This window comes from Phacochoerus africanus, chromosome 6 (genome assembly GCF_016906955.1).
Source record: "Phacochoerus africanus isolate WHEZ1 chromosome 6, ROS_Pafr_v1, whole genome shotgun sequence".
In the NCBI taxonomy this organism is placed as follows: domain Eukaryota; kingdom Metazoa; phylum Chordata; class Mammalia; order Artiodactyla; family Suidae; genus Phacochoerus; species Phacochoerus africanus.
Genome location: NC_062549.1, coordinates 116016818 through 116039234, shown reverse-complemented (window position 1 = coordinate 116039234; position 22417 = coordinate 116016818). Strand labels below are relative to the sequence as shown.

At 33.4% G+C, this 22417-nt stretch overlaps 1 protein-coding gene across 1 annotated transcript in view; it reads right to left on the bottom strand.

Moving 5' to 3' along the window:
* Positions 1-22417, bottom strand: part of COL11A1 (collagen type XI alpha 1 chain) — a 202896-nt gene that overhangs the window by 164154 nt on the left and 16325 nt on the right. Inside the window, exons 2-4 of the mRNA XM_047785169.1 lie at positions 17257-17424; positions 11913-12126; positions 8247-8409 (exon numbers count right to left, since the gene is read on the bottom strand). Coding sequence (XP_047641125.1) covers positions 8247-8409; positions 11913-12126; positions 17257-17424 — 545 coding nt within the window. The remainder of the gene's footprint in view (positions 1-8246; positions 8410-11912; positions 12127-17256; positions 17425-22417) is intronic.

Here is a 22417-nt window from a genome sequence, read left to right as displayed (position 1 = left end):
ATGAAACACATCTTAACAAATTTAAAAGAATAGAATAATACAATATCCATCCGTAGAACACAGTAAAATTAAACTAGAAATTAATAAAAGAAAGATGTCTGGAAAGGCTAAAAAAACTTAAAGGATAAACTACGCACTTCCAAATGACACATGAGTCAAATGGTGCTATCTTAAAGAAAATTGTAAAATGTTTTTGAACTGAATGAAAATAAAAACACAACTTATCAAAATGTGTAGAATGTAGAAAAAGCAGTTCTCATAGAGAAATTTATAGCACTGAATGCAAAAACTAGACAAGAATAAAAATCTAAAATCAATCATCTAAACATCTACCTTAGAAAACTAGAAAAGGAAGAGCCAGTCAATTCCAAAATAAGCAGAAGAAAAAAAATAAAAATTAGAGCAGAAATCACTGAAGTTGAAAGCAGCAAATAAATATATAAATATGTGTATACACACACACACACACACAAAATCAACGAAATCAAAAGCTGACCCTTTGGAAAAAAAATCAATAAAATCAAAAGCCAGGCTAATTAAAAAAGACATAGGAGTTCTCTGGTGGCACAGTGGGTTAAGTGATAAGGCACTGTTGATGCTGTGGCTTGGGTTTCTGTGGTGGCACAGGTTGACTCCCTAGCCTGGTAATTTCCACATGCTGGAAGTGTGGCCAAAATAAGAAGAATAATTAAAAAAAAAAAGAAAGAAAGACACAAATAACTAATATCATAAATGAAAGAGATGACTTCACTGCAGATCCCATGGATATTAAGAAAATAATAAAGGGATATTATCAACAACTGTGCTTACAAATTTGATTAAACTAGATAAAATGAACCAATTTCCTAAAAGACACGGTCTGCAAAAACTTATATGTGAAATAAATAATTTGAATAGGCCTATATATATTAAATAAATTGAATCAATAACAAATAACTTTCCAAAACAGAAAGCACCAGGCACAGATTTATTCTCTGGTGTATTCAACCAAATATTTATGGAAGAAATTATGACAATCTGCTACATTCTCTTTCTAAAAATAGAAGCAGAAAGAATGCTTCCTAATCCCTTCTATAGGACCAAATTTTCCAAATATGCAAATCAGATAAAGACATTACCAAACAAATATAGACCAATATCTCTTGGGAACACAGATGCAAAAGTCCTCAACAAAATATTAGCAAATCAAATCCAACAATATATTTTTTTAAAAAGTATACATCGTGACCAGGTGGAATTCATCTCGGGTATATAATTGATCTTCAAATATTAAACCAGCCTTAATGTAACTTACCTCATCAATATTTTAAAAAAAGAAAAATCACATGATCATAACAATAAAAGCAAAAAAAGTATTTAACTAAATCAAATATCCACTCATTATAAAAATTCTCACAAGCTGGTAATAAGAGGGAAACTTCCTCAACTTGATAAATAACATATTCAAAAACCTACAGCTAACATCATACTTACTGGTGAGACCTGCAGCTTTCCCACTAACATTAGGAACAAGTCAAGCATGTCCCTTCTCACCACTGTTTTTCAACATTGTACTGAAAGTCCTAGCTAATGCAATAGGACAAGAAAATGAAATAAAAGATACCGATAGGGAGGAAGAAATAAAACTTTCTTTGTTCACAGATTATATATTTGTTTATATAGAAAATCCAAAAGAATAGACAGACAGACAGACAGACAGACACACACACACACACACACAGAAAACCCTCCTGAAACCAATCAGCAATTTAGCAAGGTTGCAAGATGCAAGGTTAATACACAAAAGCCGAGGCTTTCCTATATACTAACAATGAAAAGTGATTTTGAAATTAAAAACACAAAAATATTTCTATTAGTTTAAAAATAAAATACCTAGGTTAAATCTAACAAAATATGAACAATGTCTATATGGGGAAAACTACAAAATTTTGATAAAATATCAAGAATTAAATAATTGGGAAATATTCAATTTTTACAATACGAAGACTCAATATTGCCAAGATGAAAATTGTCCCAACTTGATCTATAGATTCAACTCTCCAGTTAAAAAAATCCCATAAAATTATTTTGTGGATATTGTCAAACTGATTCTAAAATTTATAACACAGACAAAAGACACAAAATAGCCAACTTAATATTAAATGAGTAAAACAAAATTGTGCAAATGACACCACATGATGTCAAGACTTACTATAAAGCTACAACAATCAAGATAACGTGGTATTCATGAGAAAATAAAAAATGAATAGATGAAAGGAACAGTAAAGAGAGCTTTGAAGTAGGCCCATATAAGTATAGTCAAAAGATCTTAGACCAAGTAGCAAATAAAGACAAATGAAGTAAAGACAGTTATTTTTAACAAATGGTACTAGAAAAATTGAAAATTAACTTGCAAAAAGTGAATCTAAACAAAAACCTTACACCCATCCCCAAAATTAACTCAAAATTTATCAAAAGTAAAATGAAAAATTACAAAACTACTAGAAGATAATATATAAGAAAGCCTAGATGATCTGGGATATGGTGATAACATTTTAGCTACATCTAGGGCATGATTCATGAAAGAAATGAGCAGTAAGCTGGACTTCATTAAAATTAAAAACTTTTGCTGTATGAAAGACAATGATGAAGGAATGAGAAGACAAGCCATATGGAAGAAAGTATTGGCAAAAAACACTTCTGCTATAGACCTGTACTCCAAAATATACAAAGAACATTTGAAACTTAAGAATAACCTGATGAAAAATGGGCAAAAGACCTAACAGATACCTAACCAAAGACATACAAATGGCAAGTAAGTATAGGAAAAGATGTTCAACTTGTCATTCGGGAACTTCAAACTAAAATGAGATACTACTACACATCAATTAGAATGGCCAAAATCCAAATAATGCCAAAATTGTGAAGCAACAAGAACTTTCATTCATTGCTGGTGATAATACAAGACAGTAAGTCCCTTTGTAAGACACTTTGGTAACTTCTTACACAACTAAGCATATTCATACCATGTGATCCAGCAATTATACTCCTTGGTATTTATCCAAAAGGGATGCAAATATGTCCACACGAAAACCTGCACACAGTTGTTTACAGCAGCTTTATTCATAGTTAGTAAAACTTTGAAGCAATCAATATATCCTTCAGTAAAAGAATGGATAAATAAACTGTGATACATTCAGACAATGGAATATTATTCAACACTAAGAAATGAGCTATCAAGCTATGAACAATACGGAGGAAATTTAAACGTATTTTACTAAGTGAAAGAAGTCAACTTGAAAAGACTAAAACATGTATGATTCCAACTATATGACATCCTGGAAAGACAAAATTAAAGAGAGTTAATCACTTAATGGTTGCCAGAGGTTAGAGGAGAGGGGACAATGAATAGGTGGAGAACAGCAAATTTGTAGGGCATGAAACTATTTCATGAGATGCCACTGTATACATGTGTTGGTGAATACATATCATTATACAACTTCCAAAACCCACAGAATGTACAAAATGTGTAAACTATGGATTTTGGTTGATAACGTGTGTCAGTGTAGGTTCATCCATTGCAACAAATGTGCAACATGAAGAGCATGTTGATAGCTGTGTGTGTGTGCACAAGGGTATAGGAAAACTATGTTTTTCACTCAGTTTTTCTGTGACCCTAAAATACTCTTTACAAAGTACATTAATAAATAATTTTTAAAAGACAATAAGCAAATGCCAACTCTGAGACTACCCAGATGTGCAAACTCTCAAAAGAGACTTTAAAACAGCTACTAAAATTATAAAACACTTGATCCAGCAATTTCACAACCCACTTGTTTTAAGAGACTGTGCCACATTCACCAAGAAAAACTGACTACATGCTGGGCCATAAAACAATCGTGAATAAATCTAAATGGGATGAGATCATATTGTTTACTTTCAGACAAAAATAAAATAAAATTAGACACCAATAATAATAAGCAATCTAAAAAAACCTTAGGTATGTGAACATTACACTACAAACCTCTCCATAATTAATGGATCAAAGATGAAATGAAGGAAATCAGAAACTATTTTAACTGAATAGTCATAAAAAATACACAACAAGTTTATGGGGTGCAGCTAAAACTATGTTTATAGAGAAATATATAACTTTAAATTTTACACCAGCAAGTAATGTATCTGAAAATAATGACCTTCTGCTTTGAGAGGCTAAAAAAAGATTTTACTCTATCAAATTTAAAATAGAAAGACAATAAAAATATAATAGAAGAGAGATCAGTTAAGAGAGATAATAAACAGAGGCAAATATGATTTGTTAAAAATATCACTACTATTTTAGCAAATCATATTTTAGCAAATATGATTTGTTAAAAATATCACTACTATTTGTAGTGATAAAATATCACTACTATATCACTACTATTTGGCAAATATGATTTGTTAAAAATATCACTATTTTTTAAGAGCCTACTTAAATTTATTATTTTAGGAAAAAAGAAAGAGAATACAAATGTTTATTATCAGGAATGAATGTAATTACCACCAGTAATCTTACAGACATTAAAAAGTAGACAAGAAAATACTACAAGCAACCTTATGCTAACAAATTCAAAAACTTAGCTGAATTAGAAAAATTTCTTACAATGTAAAATTTACTGAGGTTGATATTTTAAACAAATGGAAAAAATGAATTAACCTATATCTAGGAATGAAATTAAACACATTTTAAAACATTCTAAAAACAAAACTCTGGCACCTGAAATTTTCACTGGTGAATTCTACACAGCATTCAAGAAAAAAATTACACGAATCGTACAAAAAAAAATTCCAAAAAAGATATGAGATCACTTTTTGAATCACTTTATGATGCTAGTATTATCCTAATACCAAAACTTGACAAAGACATTGCAAATACAGAGAATCATGGACCAATATCTTTCATTAGTAAAGGCTCAAAATTCTAAAAGTTTTTGAGCAAATCAAATCCAACACTATATAAAAATAATAATATATCATGTCCAAGTAGTCTATCTAAGGAATGAAAAGTTGATTTTAAACATGAAAAATCAATCAGTGTAATTCAACACACTAACAGAAAATTATCATTTCAATAAAAACATAAAAGTATTTGACAAAATTCAATAAACATTCTTGATAACTTTTAGGGAACTAAGACTAGTAGTAAACTTTTCAAACAGATAAATTTACAGTGAACACATTAACCAACATCAGACTTAATGGCTGAAGGCTGAATATATTTTTAACATGAGAACAGAAAGAACAATGCCTATTTCACCACTTCTATTCAACATTTTGGTAGAGGTCCTATCCATTGTCCTAAGAAAAATAAATGAAAGGTATAAAAATAGAAGGTAGTGAAAGTTCTCTATTTGTAGATTGCATGATTATCTGTATTTTAAAAAACAACTGAACTAATAAATGAATTTAAAAAGGTTGGAGGATACAACATTAATACTTCCAAAAACAGATTGCATTTTATATAAAAGCAACAAAATATTGAAAGATGAAATTAAAAACAATTTCATTTACTATAATACCAAAAAAACCTCTAAGAACAAAATGAATAAATGATGTCCACAATATCTTCACTGAAAACTAGGAAAACTTCGTGAGAGGAATTTAAAAAGAGCAAAATAAATGAAAAGCTATACCATGTTCAATGCTAACAAACCCAACGTTTGTTAAAATATCAAGTCTCTTCATTTTGGTCTATTGCTTAAATACAATCCCAAATAGAATCTGAATTTTATTTTAGAAATTTATCAGCTTAGTCCAAAATGTATACAGAGTGAGGGTAACCTAAAATAAATAAAGTGATGTTTACAAAGAATAAAAGTTGGTGCAGTTACCCCATCTGAATTCCAAATATCCTATAAAACTACAGCAACCAAGATGATTTGTTACCGTGGAGAGACAACAAAACTCAATGGAATAGGATAACAGTTCTGCAATAGATCCACTCATACGCAGTCGATTGATTTCTGACGTAGACGCCAAGATGATTCCATGAATAAAAGGAAAGTCTTTAATAAAGTGAGCTGGATGAACTGGATATCATGCCATACACAAATATCAACTCGATATGGGGCATGACCTATGTGAAAACCTAAAACTTCAACATGTCTTATGGCAGGCAATCTTGTGACTTGGGTGTTAAGTAAAGGTTTCTTAGAACACAAAAGGTGTAAAACATTAACAAAGTTAATAAACAACTTTATTGAAATGAAAAGTATTCACACACTTCAAAAGACCTATTTTTTAATATGTAACAACAGGTTCAATTATTATTTTGAAAAAAAGAATTTACTGTGAGAGTCTGCAACTACACTTTAAAAACTAAACTAGGAGTTGCTGCCATGGCACAGTGGAAACAAATCTGACTAGAAACCATGAGGTTGTGGATTTGATCTCTGGCCTCATTCAGTGGTTTAAGGATCTGGGGTTGCCATGAGCTCTGATGTAGGTAGCAGATGTGGCTCAGATCCTGCATTGCTGTGGCTGTGGTGTAGGCTGGCAGCTGTAGCTCTGACTTGACCCCTTAGCCTGGGAATCTCCATATGCCATGCGTACGGCCTTAAAAAAATAAAAAAGCAAAAAAAATGAAAACTCTAAACTACACCCCAGTGAGCATGAGTGTAGTAAATGGGGAAGAAGGTGGAATATAGTCTGGTTTTGTCTGTATGTTGAGGGGGAGGGAGTAAAAAATAAAAATTAAATGACATTCACCTAGAAGCAAACTCAGGTAAAAATAGAAAGTCTCAATGCTAAGAAAGTGTATGAAAAAGAAATCTAGTCCATATGTACATTATCAAATATTATCTTTCGGGGCTGGTAAATTTTGAGAATGAATTAATAATTTTCATATTTTTCTTCTATATTTCCTCTTTATACATTCTAATCATTTATATAAAAATCTACTCAGTTTTTATAGTTTGACTTCCACAGGCTTTGTGAATATGCACAGCAATAGATTAACATATGAAACGAAACCATCCACTTACATAGTTCTTGTATATTACTCATTTATGTCCCAGTAAAAAAAGGTGTTGTGTATTTTGTAAATTTAGCCTGTGAAACTGATGTTTATAAGTAGCTTAATTTTAAAACAGAATTTTGTAAACCTAGAAACTAATTTGTTTATAGTATTCATTCATCAAATAAAGAAATATTCATTTATCATTTTTGTGCAATCAATGCATGATATTGGAAGATCTGGGGCTATATAATTATAAATTGCCTGAATCAGTTTGTCATTAATTTCAGATGATATAGTGAGTTAAAACATTTCTTTTAGAGCTAAAGTCTTGAGTACCTACTAGTACAGAAATTCAGAAACAAATAGAAACCCAAATAATCTGAAAATGTTACAAATGTTAATTATATTTAAAATTATGTCATAGATTATATAATTAAGTACACAAATGCAATACCCTACTGACCCTCTGAACTTACATTATGCTTTTTAAAAAAAAAATTCATACTGCCTGTGTTTCATATCTCAGAATACAGCAAATCTTCCACGTAAAACTTGTCTATTGATCCATAATAGCTTTACTGTGTACACTGTTACACTTTGAAAAATAAGTTATACCAAAATCGTATCATAACTATCTTCAGTGTAATGACTAATATCTCAGGATATTTATGGGGTCAAGTATACTCTGTTATTAATTGACTAAATGAAAATTACAGCAAGAGTTACTAGTCCAATGATTGAAGGATTAAAAGGAAGAATGTGATTATCATAACTGACAAGTTATAATTAGATGGGAATTTTTTTTTTACATGACCTTCACATTGTTAAAAAGGTAATTTTTAAAAACCTACACTTCATCTTTTGCAACATGATCTCTATTTTACCTTGGAAACATTCCCAAAGAACAGAGAACGGCAAAATATCTGACTTGAACATTTCAGTAAATTAATCTCTGAGAGAAGGAAGTGAGGAAAATGTTCTTTTCTCCAAGGAAAATAAGACAAGGTACTAAGAGGAAGGCCATTTGCCCTTCCCAGGAGAACAGCATGCCAGTGTTTAAATCTGCCAACCTCTGTAAGTTTCCCAGGCATTACAGTCAGTATTGTCTACTCATTCTCTTACTCATTCATCACTGCAGAAGAAGAAAGTAACTCACCCTTTAGAGTTTACAACTTTGTTTTATAACCTATATTGATTATTACCGTTATTAACTCTGTTCATCTGATTTAACAATATTCAGCTTAAAAGAAGGTTTGATTTATTTTACCTCAAAAACTTCTTCATCCAAAATTCTTGTTCCAAAAACCGTAATTCCATTGGTGTCAACGATTGCTCTCTCACTTCTGTCAAGTGGTTTTGTGGTTTTCTTCTTACAATCGACAATCATTGTCACAGTTTTCTTCTCCACACTGATTGCTACCCGGTGCCACCTTAAAAAGCCAAATAATCCTTTGATGAGTTCCAAAGATGTTGTTGCCAAACCATTATTCACTTTAAAGAACAATAATTTTAAATTACACAAGTGGTCTGAAATGATACAAAATATAGGCTCACTTATTAATCAATCAGTTAACCAGTGACGACTTACTTTTCCCAGAACAGTGCTAAGTACTGGAAAGGACATGGCTGTGCAAGATGCACCACAAGATTGGCTGTCTATGCTGATGAGCAAGTGCCCATCCTCTGCTTTACTTTGTGTTGTGACAAAAGCTTAATATCACCACATCCTGGATGAGGGCATTTGATAGAGATTAGGGCTGGGATATGGGGTAAGTAATAGTTTCTATGTACATAAATGCTTTCTTCCAAAATGGAATTCCACTCTGAAAAAAATTCTGCTCAAGAGATCCCCTGAGATTGACTGTAAAAGGGTATGTCTGCTAATTGAATGAATGCTCCATCTGGAACAACCGAAGGTTCTGATTGTAAAACACAATGTGCTTCTCTGTCTTTATTCACATTTATTTCAAGTGCTTTCGTTTTCTTTTTCCACTTTAATTTCAAGACAGTTATGGATCACTACGATGGGCAGGGTCCAAGACTGAGACACAATATCTCTCCTTCTTTCCAGGGTTGGCAGGAAGTGGGAACACTGAAAGAAAGCATAGTCACCGCGTATGTGGAGTGAGAGTCTCAATTCGCTCTGAAGCTACTGCTCCAGCTAATTCAGGGCAGCGATGACAGGCTTGGGGGGAGACATGGCCAGCCCTCTGGAAACATACATACCCTAATCATACTGTAAAGTGGTGGGTTGTCTTCTCAGTATCTGATGTTAACATAAACACCTAAGTGACGCTCACTTGGATTTTGCAAGCCATTCTTTTTTTTTTTTTTCCAAATGAAAAGTGCTAAATTAATATTCCAGAAGTTTCTAGGACTAGGTCCATAAAACAAAGTACGCAAAAAGTTGCAGAAGCCTTTCTAAAATGTCTATTTCATGTGACTTGGCATGGCTGCTGATGAGGACCAAGTATATTTCCAAAAACACTTAATCTTTGGTCTTTCCATAGCACTTTCAACTAGCATAGGCGTCTGCCTGGTTTGAATTGAGAAAAGATTTATATTAGGAGGCACTTAATACTGTGAGAGTAAAATTTACACATGTTTCTGCCAAGAAGCCTGTGTCTTAAATTAAACTATCTCCACTACTGTGGGTATGTGCTTTTCATTAACAGAAAGTATTTTTTTTAATGATTTCAATTGTTGAAAATGGATTAGGACTCTAAACTTGATATTTTTGTTGAATTAATTTTAGCTCTAGTAATAATGACATACCATAATCATGGTGCCACATATAATATTCCAAATGTTAAATTTACCCTTCCTTTTGGAGTCATTCTTAATTATTCTCTTTCTCTCATACTACCTGTTCATATCATAAGAAAATCTGTGAATCCTTACATTCAAAGTATACACAAAATTCAAAAGTCTGTCAACTTTGCCCAAGCACTGATGTCTCTCCTCCAGAATCCTAACCAGTCCCTGCTTCCACTCTGATGCAACCAGAGTGACCATTTTAAAATCTAAGCAGAATGTTCCCGTAATGAACCTGAGGACGTAGTATCATGAGGACGTAGGTTTGATCCCTGGCCTCACTCAGTGGGTTAAGGATCAGCATTGCCGTGAGCTGTGGTGTAGGTCACAGACGCAGCTCAGATCCTACATTTCTGTGGCTGTGGTGCAGACTGGCATATGCAGCTCCGATTCAGCTCCTAGCCTGGGAACCTCCACATGCCACAGGTGCAGCCCTAAAAAGCAAAAAAAAAAAAAAATTATTTTAAAAAATTAAGAAAATAAAATATAAGCCAGATCAAGTTTCTGTCCAGGGAAAAACCATTCTAACACTCCCAGTAAAAGCTGAAGTCCTTATTCTGCTTTGCCCTGCCCCTCTCCAACCTCCTGTCCAATTTTTGGCTTTCCAATTCCCAGCACTCTAGCCACACTGTTGCTGCTTCCTCCTTGTTCCTTGCACAAATTCTCCACTCTGCCAGGAATGCTCTTCCTCTATATCCCCACATGCTCACTCCCTAGCCTCCAACATGTCTTTGCTCAATGCAGCCATACCAAAGAGGACTCTCTATCTAGAACAGCACACCCTACATTCCTCACCCCGATATATTTTCATCCACAGAACTATCACCACTTTTCACATTCATTATTAAGGATAATGATATAAATGACTTCTGAAAGCATAGTTTCTCCTGGCACTGAGACAAAGTTTCCTCCGCGGTCCTGACAATGATAATCTGAGAGTGAATTTTGTTTTCCATCTAAACTGCACTTTCTTAAGCCTATAACCAAATGTCATATTTTAGATAAAGTTACTTTTAGAAGCCTAAATTCAGCAATAAAATACCAAGTAAGTTTAATAAACATTTATTTGTATTTAGCTGCTCCCTAAGTGATAGCCAATGTTCACAACCCAGAATTCAGAACTCAGCACGATTTTCAGAAGAGTGTGGTTTTTACCGGAGACTCCGACGACCTGAGTTCAAACCCTATCTCTGCCAGTTTTCAAATATGTTACTTAAATTCCCAGTGCCTCACTTCCCTTATATGTAAAATGGGTACAATAACAGCATTTTCTTCAAAGAGTGGTGAAAAATTAAATGAGTTAACTATGTATAAAGTGTTCAGAACAGTACATAGCACATATCAAGTGTTACATAAAGCTTCCTGTGATTTTCAAAATTAACATGATTGGTAAAGGAAAACCAAATTATATCCTTCCTCTGCTCAAAACGTCTACAGAGGGTGGCTAAGCAGGTTAAGGATCTGACATTGGTGTGGTTTGGATGCCTGGCCCAGGAACTTCTGCATGCCCTGGATGTGCCAAAAAAAAAAAAAAAAAAAAGAAAAGTCTACACTGACTTTCCATTTTACTCAGAATAAAGCCCAAGGTGCTTAAAACCATCTTAGCTGTGTCACACCATCTGGCCTCCCACTGCCTCACCCTCCTCATCATCCCAATCTGCTCCTGTCACGCTGGCAGCCTTGATGTTGCTTACCAAATCAGCCACACTCAGAATCAAAGGTTATGTATTTTCTCTTCCTCCAATGGAATGGCATGCTTTTAATTATCAGCATGGTAGCAACCCACCTCCTTCCCATGTCACCTTTTTAGTGAGATTTATCCCTGACCTCACTCCTTCAAACTGTCCGCCCCGCCAGCATCCCCTATCCTCTTCAGTGTTATATTTATCTCTCTCACTTATCCCCAGCTGATATGCTATTTACTAGTAATCGTTCTATCATTCATTATTTGTCGATCCAGATTGTAAACTCTGTAAGATTAGTTATTTTATTGTTTTGTTCATTTCTTGTTCACCATTGCCTAGAAAAACTGCATCACACTTTATAAAGATCTGCTGAATGATCAAATGAAAGAACGGCTTTCAACATAGCTATAACATTAAATTATTCTGCTACTTACTTTCCATCAGCAATGTTAACAGTTCTGAAGAGGGGGTAGTCTTCTGGGGCAGGTTTTCCCATGTGGTCCTCATACAGGAAAACAGGTGATCGCCCAACCTCAATACCGACTTGCTGAATACCATGCTCATTATATATAGATAAAAGGAAAGACTGAATTCCCTTTTTGGGTTTTACTGTAAATAATATTGAAAAATCTTCTGGAAATGTTCCTCCTGATAAGAGAAAGCCAAAGAGTCAGAAAGTCCAAATTTCCAAATGGTTCCTGGATCATCCTATTACTTTCGAGTTTATTAAGGAGACTTAGAAAGTCATCAAAGGTCAACCTATTTGACATCACTAATTATTAGAGGAATGCACATCAAAACTACAATGCGGTACCACCTCAAAACAGTCAGAACGGCCACCATTAACAAGTATACAAATAGCAAATGCTGGAGAGGGGATGGAGAAAAGGGAACCATCCCTCACTGTTGGTGGAAATGTGAATTGGTACAACCACTGTGGGAAACAGTATGGAGGTTCCTCAGAAAACTAATATAGCTACCATATGATCCAACAATCCCACTCTTGGACATATATCCAGACAAAACTGCAATTCAAAAAGATGCATGCACCCCTATGTTCACTGCACCACTAGGCACAATAACCAAGTTAAGGAAACAACACAAAAGTCCACAGAGAGATGAATGGATTAAGAAGATGTGGTACATATATACAATGGAATATTACTCATCCATAAAAAGGACAAAATAATGCCATTTGCAGCAACATGGATGCAACTAGAGATTCTCAAACTAAGTGAAGTAAGTCAGAAAGAGAAAGACAAATACCATATTATATCACTTACATGTGGAATCTAAAATGTGGCACAAATGAACTGATCTACAAAACATAAATAGACTCCTGGACATGGAGAACAGACTTGTGGTTGCCAAGGGGAACGGGGGAGGAAGTGGGATGGATAGGGAATTTGGGGTTGGTAGATGCAAACTATTACATTTAGAATGGATAAGAAATGAGGTCCAACAGTATAGAACAGGGAACTATGTCCAGTCTCTTGGGTTAGAACATGATGGGAGATAGTACGAGAAAAAGAATGTATATATATGTATGACTGGGTCACTATGCTATACAGCAGAAATTAACACACCATTGTAAATCAACTGTACTGTAATAAAAATAGAATTATTTTTTGTCTGCAATAAGTATTGAAGCTATATTCAAACTTTACCACCACTCATTTAAAACACAATGATTTTTTGGTATTGAGTTGCAGAAGGTGTTCATAAATTTTGGAGACTAATCCCTTGTCAGGCGATTCATTTGCAAATATATTCTCCCATTCTGTGGGTTGTCTTTTCATTTTGTTTAGGGTTTCCTTTGCTGTGCAGAAACTTTTAAGTTTAATTAAGTCCCACTTGTTTATTTTTGTTTTTATTGTCATTACTCTAGGGAGTGGATCTGAGAAGATACTGCTGTGGTTTATGTTAGAGTGTTTGGCCTATGTTTTCCTCTAAGAGTTTTATAGTGTCTGGTCTTACATTTAGGTCTTTAATCCATTTTGAGTTTATTTTTGTGTACGGTGTTAGGAAGTGTTCTAATTTCATTATTTCACATGTGGCTGTACAGTTTTCCCAGCACCACTTATTGTCTTTTCTCCATTGTATGTTCTTGCCTTTGTCATAGATAGTTGACTGTAGGTGTGTTCTGACTTTGTAAAACTCATGCACCCTTAGGTGAGAAATTAGTGTAAATAGATACAGTGTAATATAATCTGATAAGCATTATAATAGACATGAACAAACTCCCAAAGGATACTGAAAAGAAACTGAATAATTTTGCAAATTATCTTAGTAATTATTTTATGTTGTCTTTTCACATGACTTCTGAATTCCCAGGATAAAATTTATTCACATATGACAAATGATAGTTTAGACATTTCATTTATTGCTTTCATGGCAATATATACATTAAATATATATATATACACACATATATATAAAGAGAGTAAAGTTTCTTTTGATCTGTGTCACAGAGACATCCAATTTCATATTTATGAAAATCAACAGAATAAAAATAATGATGTATATAAAATGGAAGGTAATAAAGCACACCAATTAACTAAAACATGTTCTACCTACTTACACTACAAACAAAAATCTAGGTAATTCAACTTATTGAGGAAGCTCCATAGCAAACAATTTTTTTCTTCAACTGAGTAGTTCAGAATGTGGAGAATCAGAGGACCTCCTTCTCTAAATGTACCTCAACTCTCAAATATCTCATACATTAAAAAAAAAATGATGCTAAAATAGTATGAGCCCGGGGACATTTTTATCATTTTTGCAAAAACATTATGAAGTAATATCTACAGAGAGACATTTAGAAAAAGAGGAATTTAAGGAAATATATTCATATAAGACTAAATAAATTTTAACACATGTTAATTAACAATTTAATTTATTTAGCACAACTTTTTAAAACTGAGTAAAATCTTTCAATTATGGAAAATGAGTAAAATCTTTACTAATGAGTAAAATCTTTCAATTATGGAAATACTTCCCAATTTAAATTTAAGCAACAAGATTTTAATTATAATCTTCAAACTATGACCTTTAGTTGTCTAACGTCATGATGTTGTCAAAATGTTCATAGTGTAAACTAGACATCTACCTTAGTTTCCTACCTGTAAGAGGCAAAGAAAACTGACTAAATTTATCAGAAAGAACTCACCACCAAATAAGTTTAATCACAGAAATGCAACCACTTAAGATTTATCTAAAATAGTAGGATCAGTATATATGATACAGATAACATGCAGAATTTCTCAGCTTAAATAATATATGTTTTGAAATGTATAAATATGAAGAATAAAGCATCCTCTCTACTAAATGACCAGTGTTAAAGAAAAATTGCTATTACCATCTTTAATAATTGCATATATATAAATCATCATTTTCATAATAATAATCACAATTCACTTTGAGTATACCAGACTCAATATGATAATAATAATTGTAATTGATTCTGAATATGCCAGATTCAATAGTGTCTTAAAATAGGCTTTTAACGTCAAAAGATATGATATGAAAAAAGCACAATTTTATTATTTGATCTTAATGTTTTAACTTGTGGTCAATACATTTCCATGTAGAATATGTCTTTTAAATAAAATGTCTCTCTGATGTAGCTTAGTGGTTGGAAGGATTTTTTAGATGAGTGAGGGTCATTTTGCACAGTCGGGAAAGCCCACTGTAGTTAAAAAACCACAAACTATCTCTCAGCTCCGTATCATTCACAGCTTCCATGATTATATTCAGCTACTTCACCTTTCTAACTCCTAACCCATAAGTTGGGTTTAAATACTCCCCTTTCCAGATGGTTATGAAGATAAAGATTAATACACACAAAGTTTCTTGCACAGAAAACCCTCACCACCACCCCAGTATTGAAGTTTCCAATTAGAAAACTTAGTTTATGCATTAGAAAAGAAGTTGCTATTATGTCTTGTCATAATGGAAGAAAAATTATTTCAAATAATTTTTCAAAGATATTTTTTAAATTGTTTTATAAAGGCTACTATTTACAGACTCACTGTTTAGATTGTTTTAATGGTGAATGTGTCATTGGCAATTTTTATTAAATGCCCTTTTGCATTATTTGACAGGAAGCTCTACCCGCTAGGAAAGCAAGCCTACAATCATTTATATAGAGAAAAAAATGAAGTCTCTATCATAGATATCTCTTCCTATCTGAACTGTTATTAGAATCATATGCTTAGGACCCAATGTTGCAAGAATGGAGAAAAAAATGTTGATGTATTCTGTTAACAGAGATGGAAAGAGATCCTAAGGGCATAACTTGGATTATTTTTCCATGAATAAAACAACAGAGTAATCAAATTAATTAATCAAAATAACTACTATACTGGAAGGCAGAAAAACTGACCCTGAGATGATGAGCCAAATATAAAAAATTATAAACTAACTTCTTGAGTATTTCCAAAACTTTTCCATTAATCTATTTTCTCTTTTTCTCTCTTGAAAATTCCCATCCCATTCCTATTTCTGCATTACAGCACAAGTAAATAGAAAAGGAACTTAATTTTCACTATTTAAAACTTTCACATTTGATTTGAAAAATATCTCATGGATTAAATAACTTTTACTTTTATTTTTGAAGTCAGAAAAATTGTGGATTAACAGCTTTTTCATTTTCAGTTTGTTACTTTGCCCACCACAAATTATTACAAAACAGGAAATACTTTGGAAGAACTAATGATTTATTAAAATAAATGTGTTTTCAAAAATACTTTAAAATATTATTCCCTGAAAAATATACTATCTTATTTTCGATTTGTAGTCCCTTGATTTATAGTTTTTCTACTATGGAGAAAATTGTTTTATGTAAAAATAGGGAACTCAGATTCCTTCAGGTGGAGACAGTAAAGGATAATATGAATAATTTAAATGATGAATTGCTTCTGAAAAGATCCCAAGCACCAAAAAAGAATACTTGATAATACAGACAATATTGTCCTCAGCAACAGACAAGACATGCATCAACTAAAGATTAACCCTCTGTAGTTGGACAAGTCAGAGAATATCAGTGAAACTCAATTTCTTCTTCTGTTAAATAAGAACAAGGACACTCAGAAAAATTAGAAGAAAAAATACTTGGCATGTATCCAATTGCCAGGCAAGGACTTGTAACAAGACACCTGCTTAGTAAATGTGATACTCGGAAATTGTCATTTCAGGGAGTTCCCATCGTGGCTCAGTGGTAAAGAACCCAACTAATACCCATGAGGAGGCAGGTTCCATCCCTGGCCTCGCTCAGTGGATTAAGTATCTGGTGTTGCCGTGAGCTGTGGCGTAGGTGGCTGATGTGGCTTGGATCTGGCATTGCTGTGGCTGTGGTGTAGGCCGGCAGCTGCAGTTCCAGTTCAACCCCTAGCCTGGGAACTTCCATATGCCATGGGGGCGGCCCTAAAAAGACAAAGAAAGAAAAGAAGGAAAAGGAAAAGGAAAAGGAAAAGGAAAAGGAAAGAAAGAAAGGAAGGAAGGAAGGAAGGAAGGAAGGAAGGAAGGAAGGAAGGAAGGAAGAAAGAGAAAAAGAGAAAGAAAGAAAGTCGTAACTGTTATTTCACTACTAAACTCCCTTTCTCTGTTATCATGATTTCTAAATATTAGTGCTTTCATGGACAGAAAGAAAATATTCACCAAGTATTTTTCAAACCATTTTTAAAAATCTCCCCCATAACTGTGCATTATATAGCATGATAAGAAGTAATAATAACAATTAGTAGAACAGCAGTAGTCACAGTAATAAAGAGAACATACCTGAAAATAACTGTTTCGTTGGGGCACTGAGTTGTGCTTGCTTTGAAACTCTGTAAGCAGTATCTGAACCTTTCGAATTCTTTCTGTTTGTGCAAAAGCCTGTTGTTTTTGATATCCCCTCTGGAGAATTGTGAAAATCTAGAGCTTTTAGTACATCAACTGGAGCAGCTGAAAAATAAGTGAAAATAAGAAAACATAATTGAACAAATAACCTAATATACAAAGGAGTATTTTTTTTAACAGAGGAAATAGTTTGTAGTCTTACTTCTCAAAACTATTTCTCACTCACCATGCTTCCCTAACATTTATTTAGGTGGGGTGCTGAGAAGTGAAAGAGCAGGTAACATATAAACTGTAACATTATCAAACACAAAATATCTCAAATCAGAAATCAAAATACGGAAAAGCAAAACAGATGCTGAGAAAGCCAGCATCTGTATAAATTCCATTAATTTCTCATAGATTTACTGTTCAACTAGTAATAATCCAAACAAAGGTGATTTTGAAGATTTAAATTTGCAATGAATGTTATATGTAAATATTGTAAAATGTGCATACCCAAAATAAGTTTTAAAATGTTTAAAAGAATAAGTCATGAAGTACAATGCTGTTGTTTTGAATGCTTGCCTATTTATAAAGAAGTATATGGGTGTGTGAATGTGTGTTTATTTGTGTGTATGTGGGTACCTGTGTGAGTGTGCATGCATATATGTGTCTTTGCATAATTTGTTGATTTTAACCCTGTAAATTTGCCAGAGTAAGTTCATGGATATTGCTTCATGCTTTATGATTTAGACTGAATGTCCCTCTTTTATGTAGCCTTAGGGTGTCTGTAGGCAGAAGCATAAATTTCCCAAAACCAATTCATTCCACGAAGTGGTCAACATAAAATAAGTTTGGAAATTTAAACTTTCCCTTTGTAAGTGCAATCCTTTTGGATAAACTTGATGTTTCAAATAGCTTTACTGGAATATAATTCACATCCATGCAATTCACCCATTTAAAGTGTACAACTTAATGGTTTTGGCATATTTTACTTCTAACTACTCCTTTTTTAAAGCATGGTAAAATATATACAACATAAGATTTGCCATTTTAAACATTTTAAGATGTACAGTTTAGTAGCATAATTATATTCACCATGCTGTGCAAGCATTACCACTGCCTATTACCAAAGATTTTCATTATCCCAAATAGAAACTGTTTAACCATTAAGCAATAACTCCCTATTCCTCTCCTCTATCCAGGCCCTGGTAACTGATAATCTACTCTCTATCTCTTTAAGGGTGCCTCTTCTAGAAATTTCATGTAAGTGGAATCATATAATGTTCTTCAAAATTCTAAACATAGAACACCATATAACCAAGCAATCCCACTCCTAGGTATGTACCTAAATGAATTGGAAGCCAGGACTTTAAAAAGTTCTATTTTATGCGAATGTTCATTGTAACATTATTCACAATAGCCAAAAGGTGAAAACAACCCAACTTTCAGTTAATATCTGAACAGACTAACAAAATGTGATATATACATACAACAGAATATGACTCAGCCAAAATAGTAATGAAGTTTTGATTCATGCTACAACATGGAACCTTCAAAACACACTACATGAAATAAAGCAGATGTAAAAGGAGAAGTGATTTTTTTAGACCCTCAAATTCCCTGGTCCACACTAAATACCTACTTAATTCACTAAGCAGGTCAAAACATGAATCATGTGATGTAAGCATTGTTATAAAAACAGACTTTAGGATACATACTACTCAATATACTTATATTCTATATATTTCTATTGGCTTTCTATCTTTATTCAAAAATAGAAATATTCAGAGAAGGCCATGTTTTAGCCAGTGTATCACTGAGCATGTCTGAGACATAGTCCTGACTGCAAGTATTTAGATTCTAATTAAGGAGACACTACATATGCTCCAACAACCACTTATGAGGCAGTATCTATAGTTTCATAGAGATGCACACAGTACTGTTTTGTTCAGAAGGAAAAGAGATCCCTTCTGGCTGAAAGTGAGACAAATATTATTAATTTGAAAAGTTTAAATTGTTAGTTAAAAGGAAGAGAATTGCCACCAAATTTCAAAATATGTTAGGTTTTATAAATACACCATTTCTGGGAGGACTTAGAATGAAAGTGGGATTGTTTGTAGAATCAGAAAATACCACCACCACAATTTATCACACTCCATAAAGTACAGCATGACTTGCAACTGAGTGGAGGTCCCTGAAAATTACACTTTCCATTAATACTTTTCATAATAACTAGAGTCAATGGTAAAATGTATGAATTAATGAATGCATGAGAAATGTATATCTAGCTATTTCCTTAGTTAACTAAATTTTAGGGATATTGACTTTTATATGTACAAACAAATGTGAATAAAGATTTATGCAATTTGCCTCTTACCTGACAACAAATGTATTTTCCTTCAATAAATCATGACTGTCTACCTATCTCATCAGGCTCCCAAATGAAAACCAACATAGTATCCAGTACACATCATTCCAAATTATTAAAACTTTTAAAAATTTTTTTTCTACAGTACAGCATGGTGACCCAGTTACATATACATGTATACATTCATTTTTCTCACATTATCATGTTCCATCATAAGTGACTAGAAAAAAATTTTTATCTTTGTGGAAATCAGACATTTTGAAGAGATAATTAACCCTATCAAAAATGATCCCTTTTAATTCAGTCCTGAAATATTTAAAAGAATAATAATTCAAGAATATTTTTGCAGTAGTCCTGCATTCAATGGCCAATATTTTTTAGGCCAGTAGGATACCTGATTATTCTTACATTCATCTTTTCTCTCATCATAAAGCTAATAAAATAATAACTAGATTAGCTGCACACCCAGAGAGCCTAACACGTGACAGTCACTAAGGCTAATTTCTTCATAACATTAAGCTCACAAACCTTGCAGGCCATGTGTTCTTATGCCCACTATGCAAATAAAAGAATTGAGAACCAGAAAGCAAACTAAGGATACTCCTAAAGTCTGTGCAAATATTTCACATCCAGGCTCTTTCCACATCACCACCCTCATTGCTAGAGCCCATAAATAAAAACGCTGCAAAAAGGAACTTAAAAAATAAACATAATATATTAAGATTATCTTGAGCCTCTTCATTGATTTCTGATGTTTATATTTGCTTTAAATTAAACTCAATTCACGCTTTGGGGTATAAATTACTTAGAAGGAGACGGTTTCTAAAAGTACAGAAACTTATCTGCTTATTTTATCTTGTCTTCCTGCTCTGAAGCCATTAGAAAAAGCACAGCTGAATAGGGTAAAGAGTCTAGGATCAACAGGAACACAGCTATGAAGGCTGTAATTCTTCTGGGAAGAAAAGGATGCCGCCCCATGGTCATGATCTCAACTGCACAAGAGTAAATAATACATAAAATGAACCATGACTTTCCTTCTCTCAAAACTCTTTTAACAGGATGACCTTTTCCAGGAGCATTGGTTTTCTCACATTTGTTAGTTCCTACTTTGAAAACAATATGATTAAAAACACTCTATCTCTACAGGATTCAAAATAAGGGCTCTATTTTTAAAGCTTAAACAAAATTCTATGTAGAGATACATGGCATGAAATAATAATTCACTCTACAGAAAATAGTCAAAATAGGGTTATATAATAAAGATGTCAAATAGTTTTCTTTTCTAAAAATTTATATAAAGTTACAGAAATATAAAACTCCATTCATCAACCCTTAACGATTTTTTCCTTTCAAATAAACTAAATAATAAATAAGCCATTTTGAAATCTGCCTGTTATGTGATCTCATAAATATAGTATTTAATAAATTTTAATATGGGTTCTATTGTTTTATAGACACATGGGGAGATTTAAACTATTCATGTTTTATTAACTGAATTTCGACTGTTTAAAGATTAACAGCAGTACTTTATTATAGCTTAACTAGAAAGATCTAAAGAAAGTGTTATTTCCATATTCAAAGCAATATTTAAATGTCCCTAACATTTTAATTGTTTCCATGTTGCCAACGTTGATGGCACAGATTATAATTAGCATTTCAGATGTATCTGATCAGCACAATATTTTGTTAACATCTTTCCTGTCTTTTACTGTACACTTTTTTGGACTATTAAATGCAAGAATAGAATGGTAGACCCAGCGCATTACTAAGAGCCTTTTAACTGGTTTCAGTGCTTTTTCTCATCAATCTGCATACCACAGCTTGGATGAGCTTCCAAACCTCCATGCCTCAAGTCCCTTTACTTAAATCCCTTTGGAAAACCCCACTAACTTCCAGATGGTGTACGCATACCTTGCATCTCAAATCTTGATGATCCAGAAACACCCGCTTAAGTCTCCCAGTTCCCCCTCTACTGCAAAGCCATCCTATTATCCCATTACCCCTTAATCCCTTCCTCACTCAGAGCTCTAGCACACTATACTCAGACATCCAGACTACCCCCTGCGTTCCTTCTCCTGTCTCTGAGCTTTTATAAATCCTACCCTGCAGAATAAATAGGATATAACTGATGTGCAAGCCCTTCCCGGAAGCATTCCTATCTCCCAAAGCTGGCTTAGATATATATACTCACCTCTATCATAGCACTTTTCACACTTAGTTTTAATTATTTGACTACACTTGACTTTTTTCCAAAACTAGAAGAGAACAAATACACACACACACACACACACACACCAACTACATAGAATACTGGCTAAATGTGAAACACAATAATGTGAAAGTTATAAAAGCAACTTCCTCTGAAGTGCACAGGGCTTTCTTGTCTTGAAACAAAAATTTGTGAGGGCCTAATATGTTTCCACTGTGTTCTGCTGATTTCCTTTAGATCCCCACTCATTCATTGATTAGTCTACCCCAGCTCTTTAATCCATTCTCCTTGGACCTCCCAGGGTCTACCTGGATTACTGTTCTAATGTCACACAATGCTTTAACTGTTTAGTCTTTAATTAATTCCTCCTTTAAATGTCTTCACATACTCCCCTGACCGGCAAGTAGTACAGAGCAGCAATGCAGTGTTGGGAAAGTCAGACTGGTCTGAAACCCACATCTGACACTTAGCATCTGTGTGATTTGGACACATTACTTTACTGCTTTGTGCCTCAGTTTCCATATCTGTAAAATGAGAAT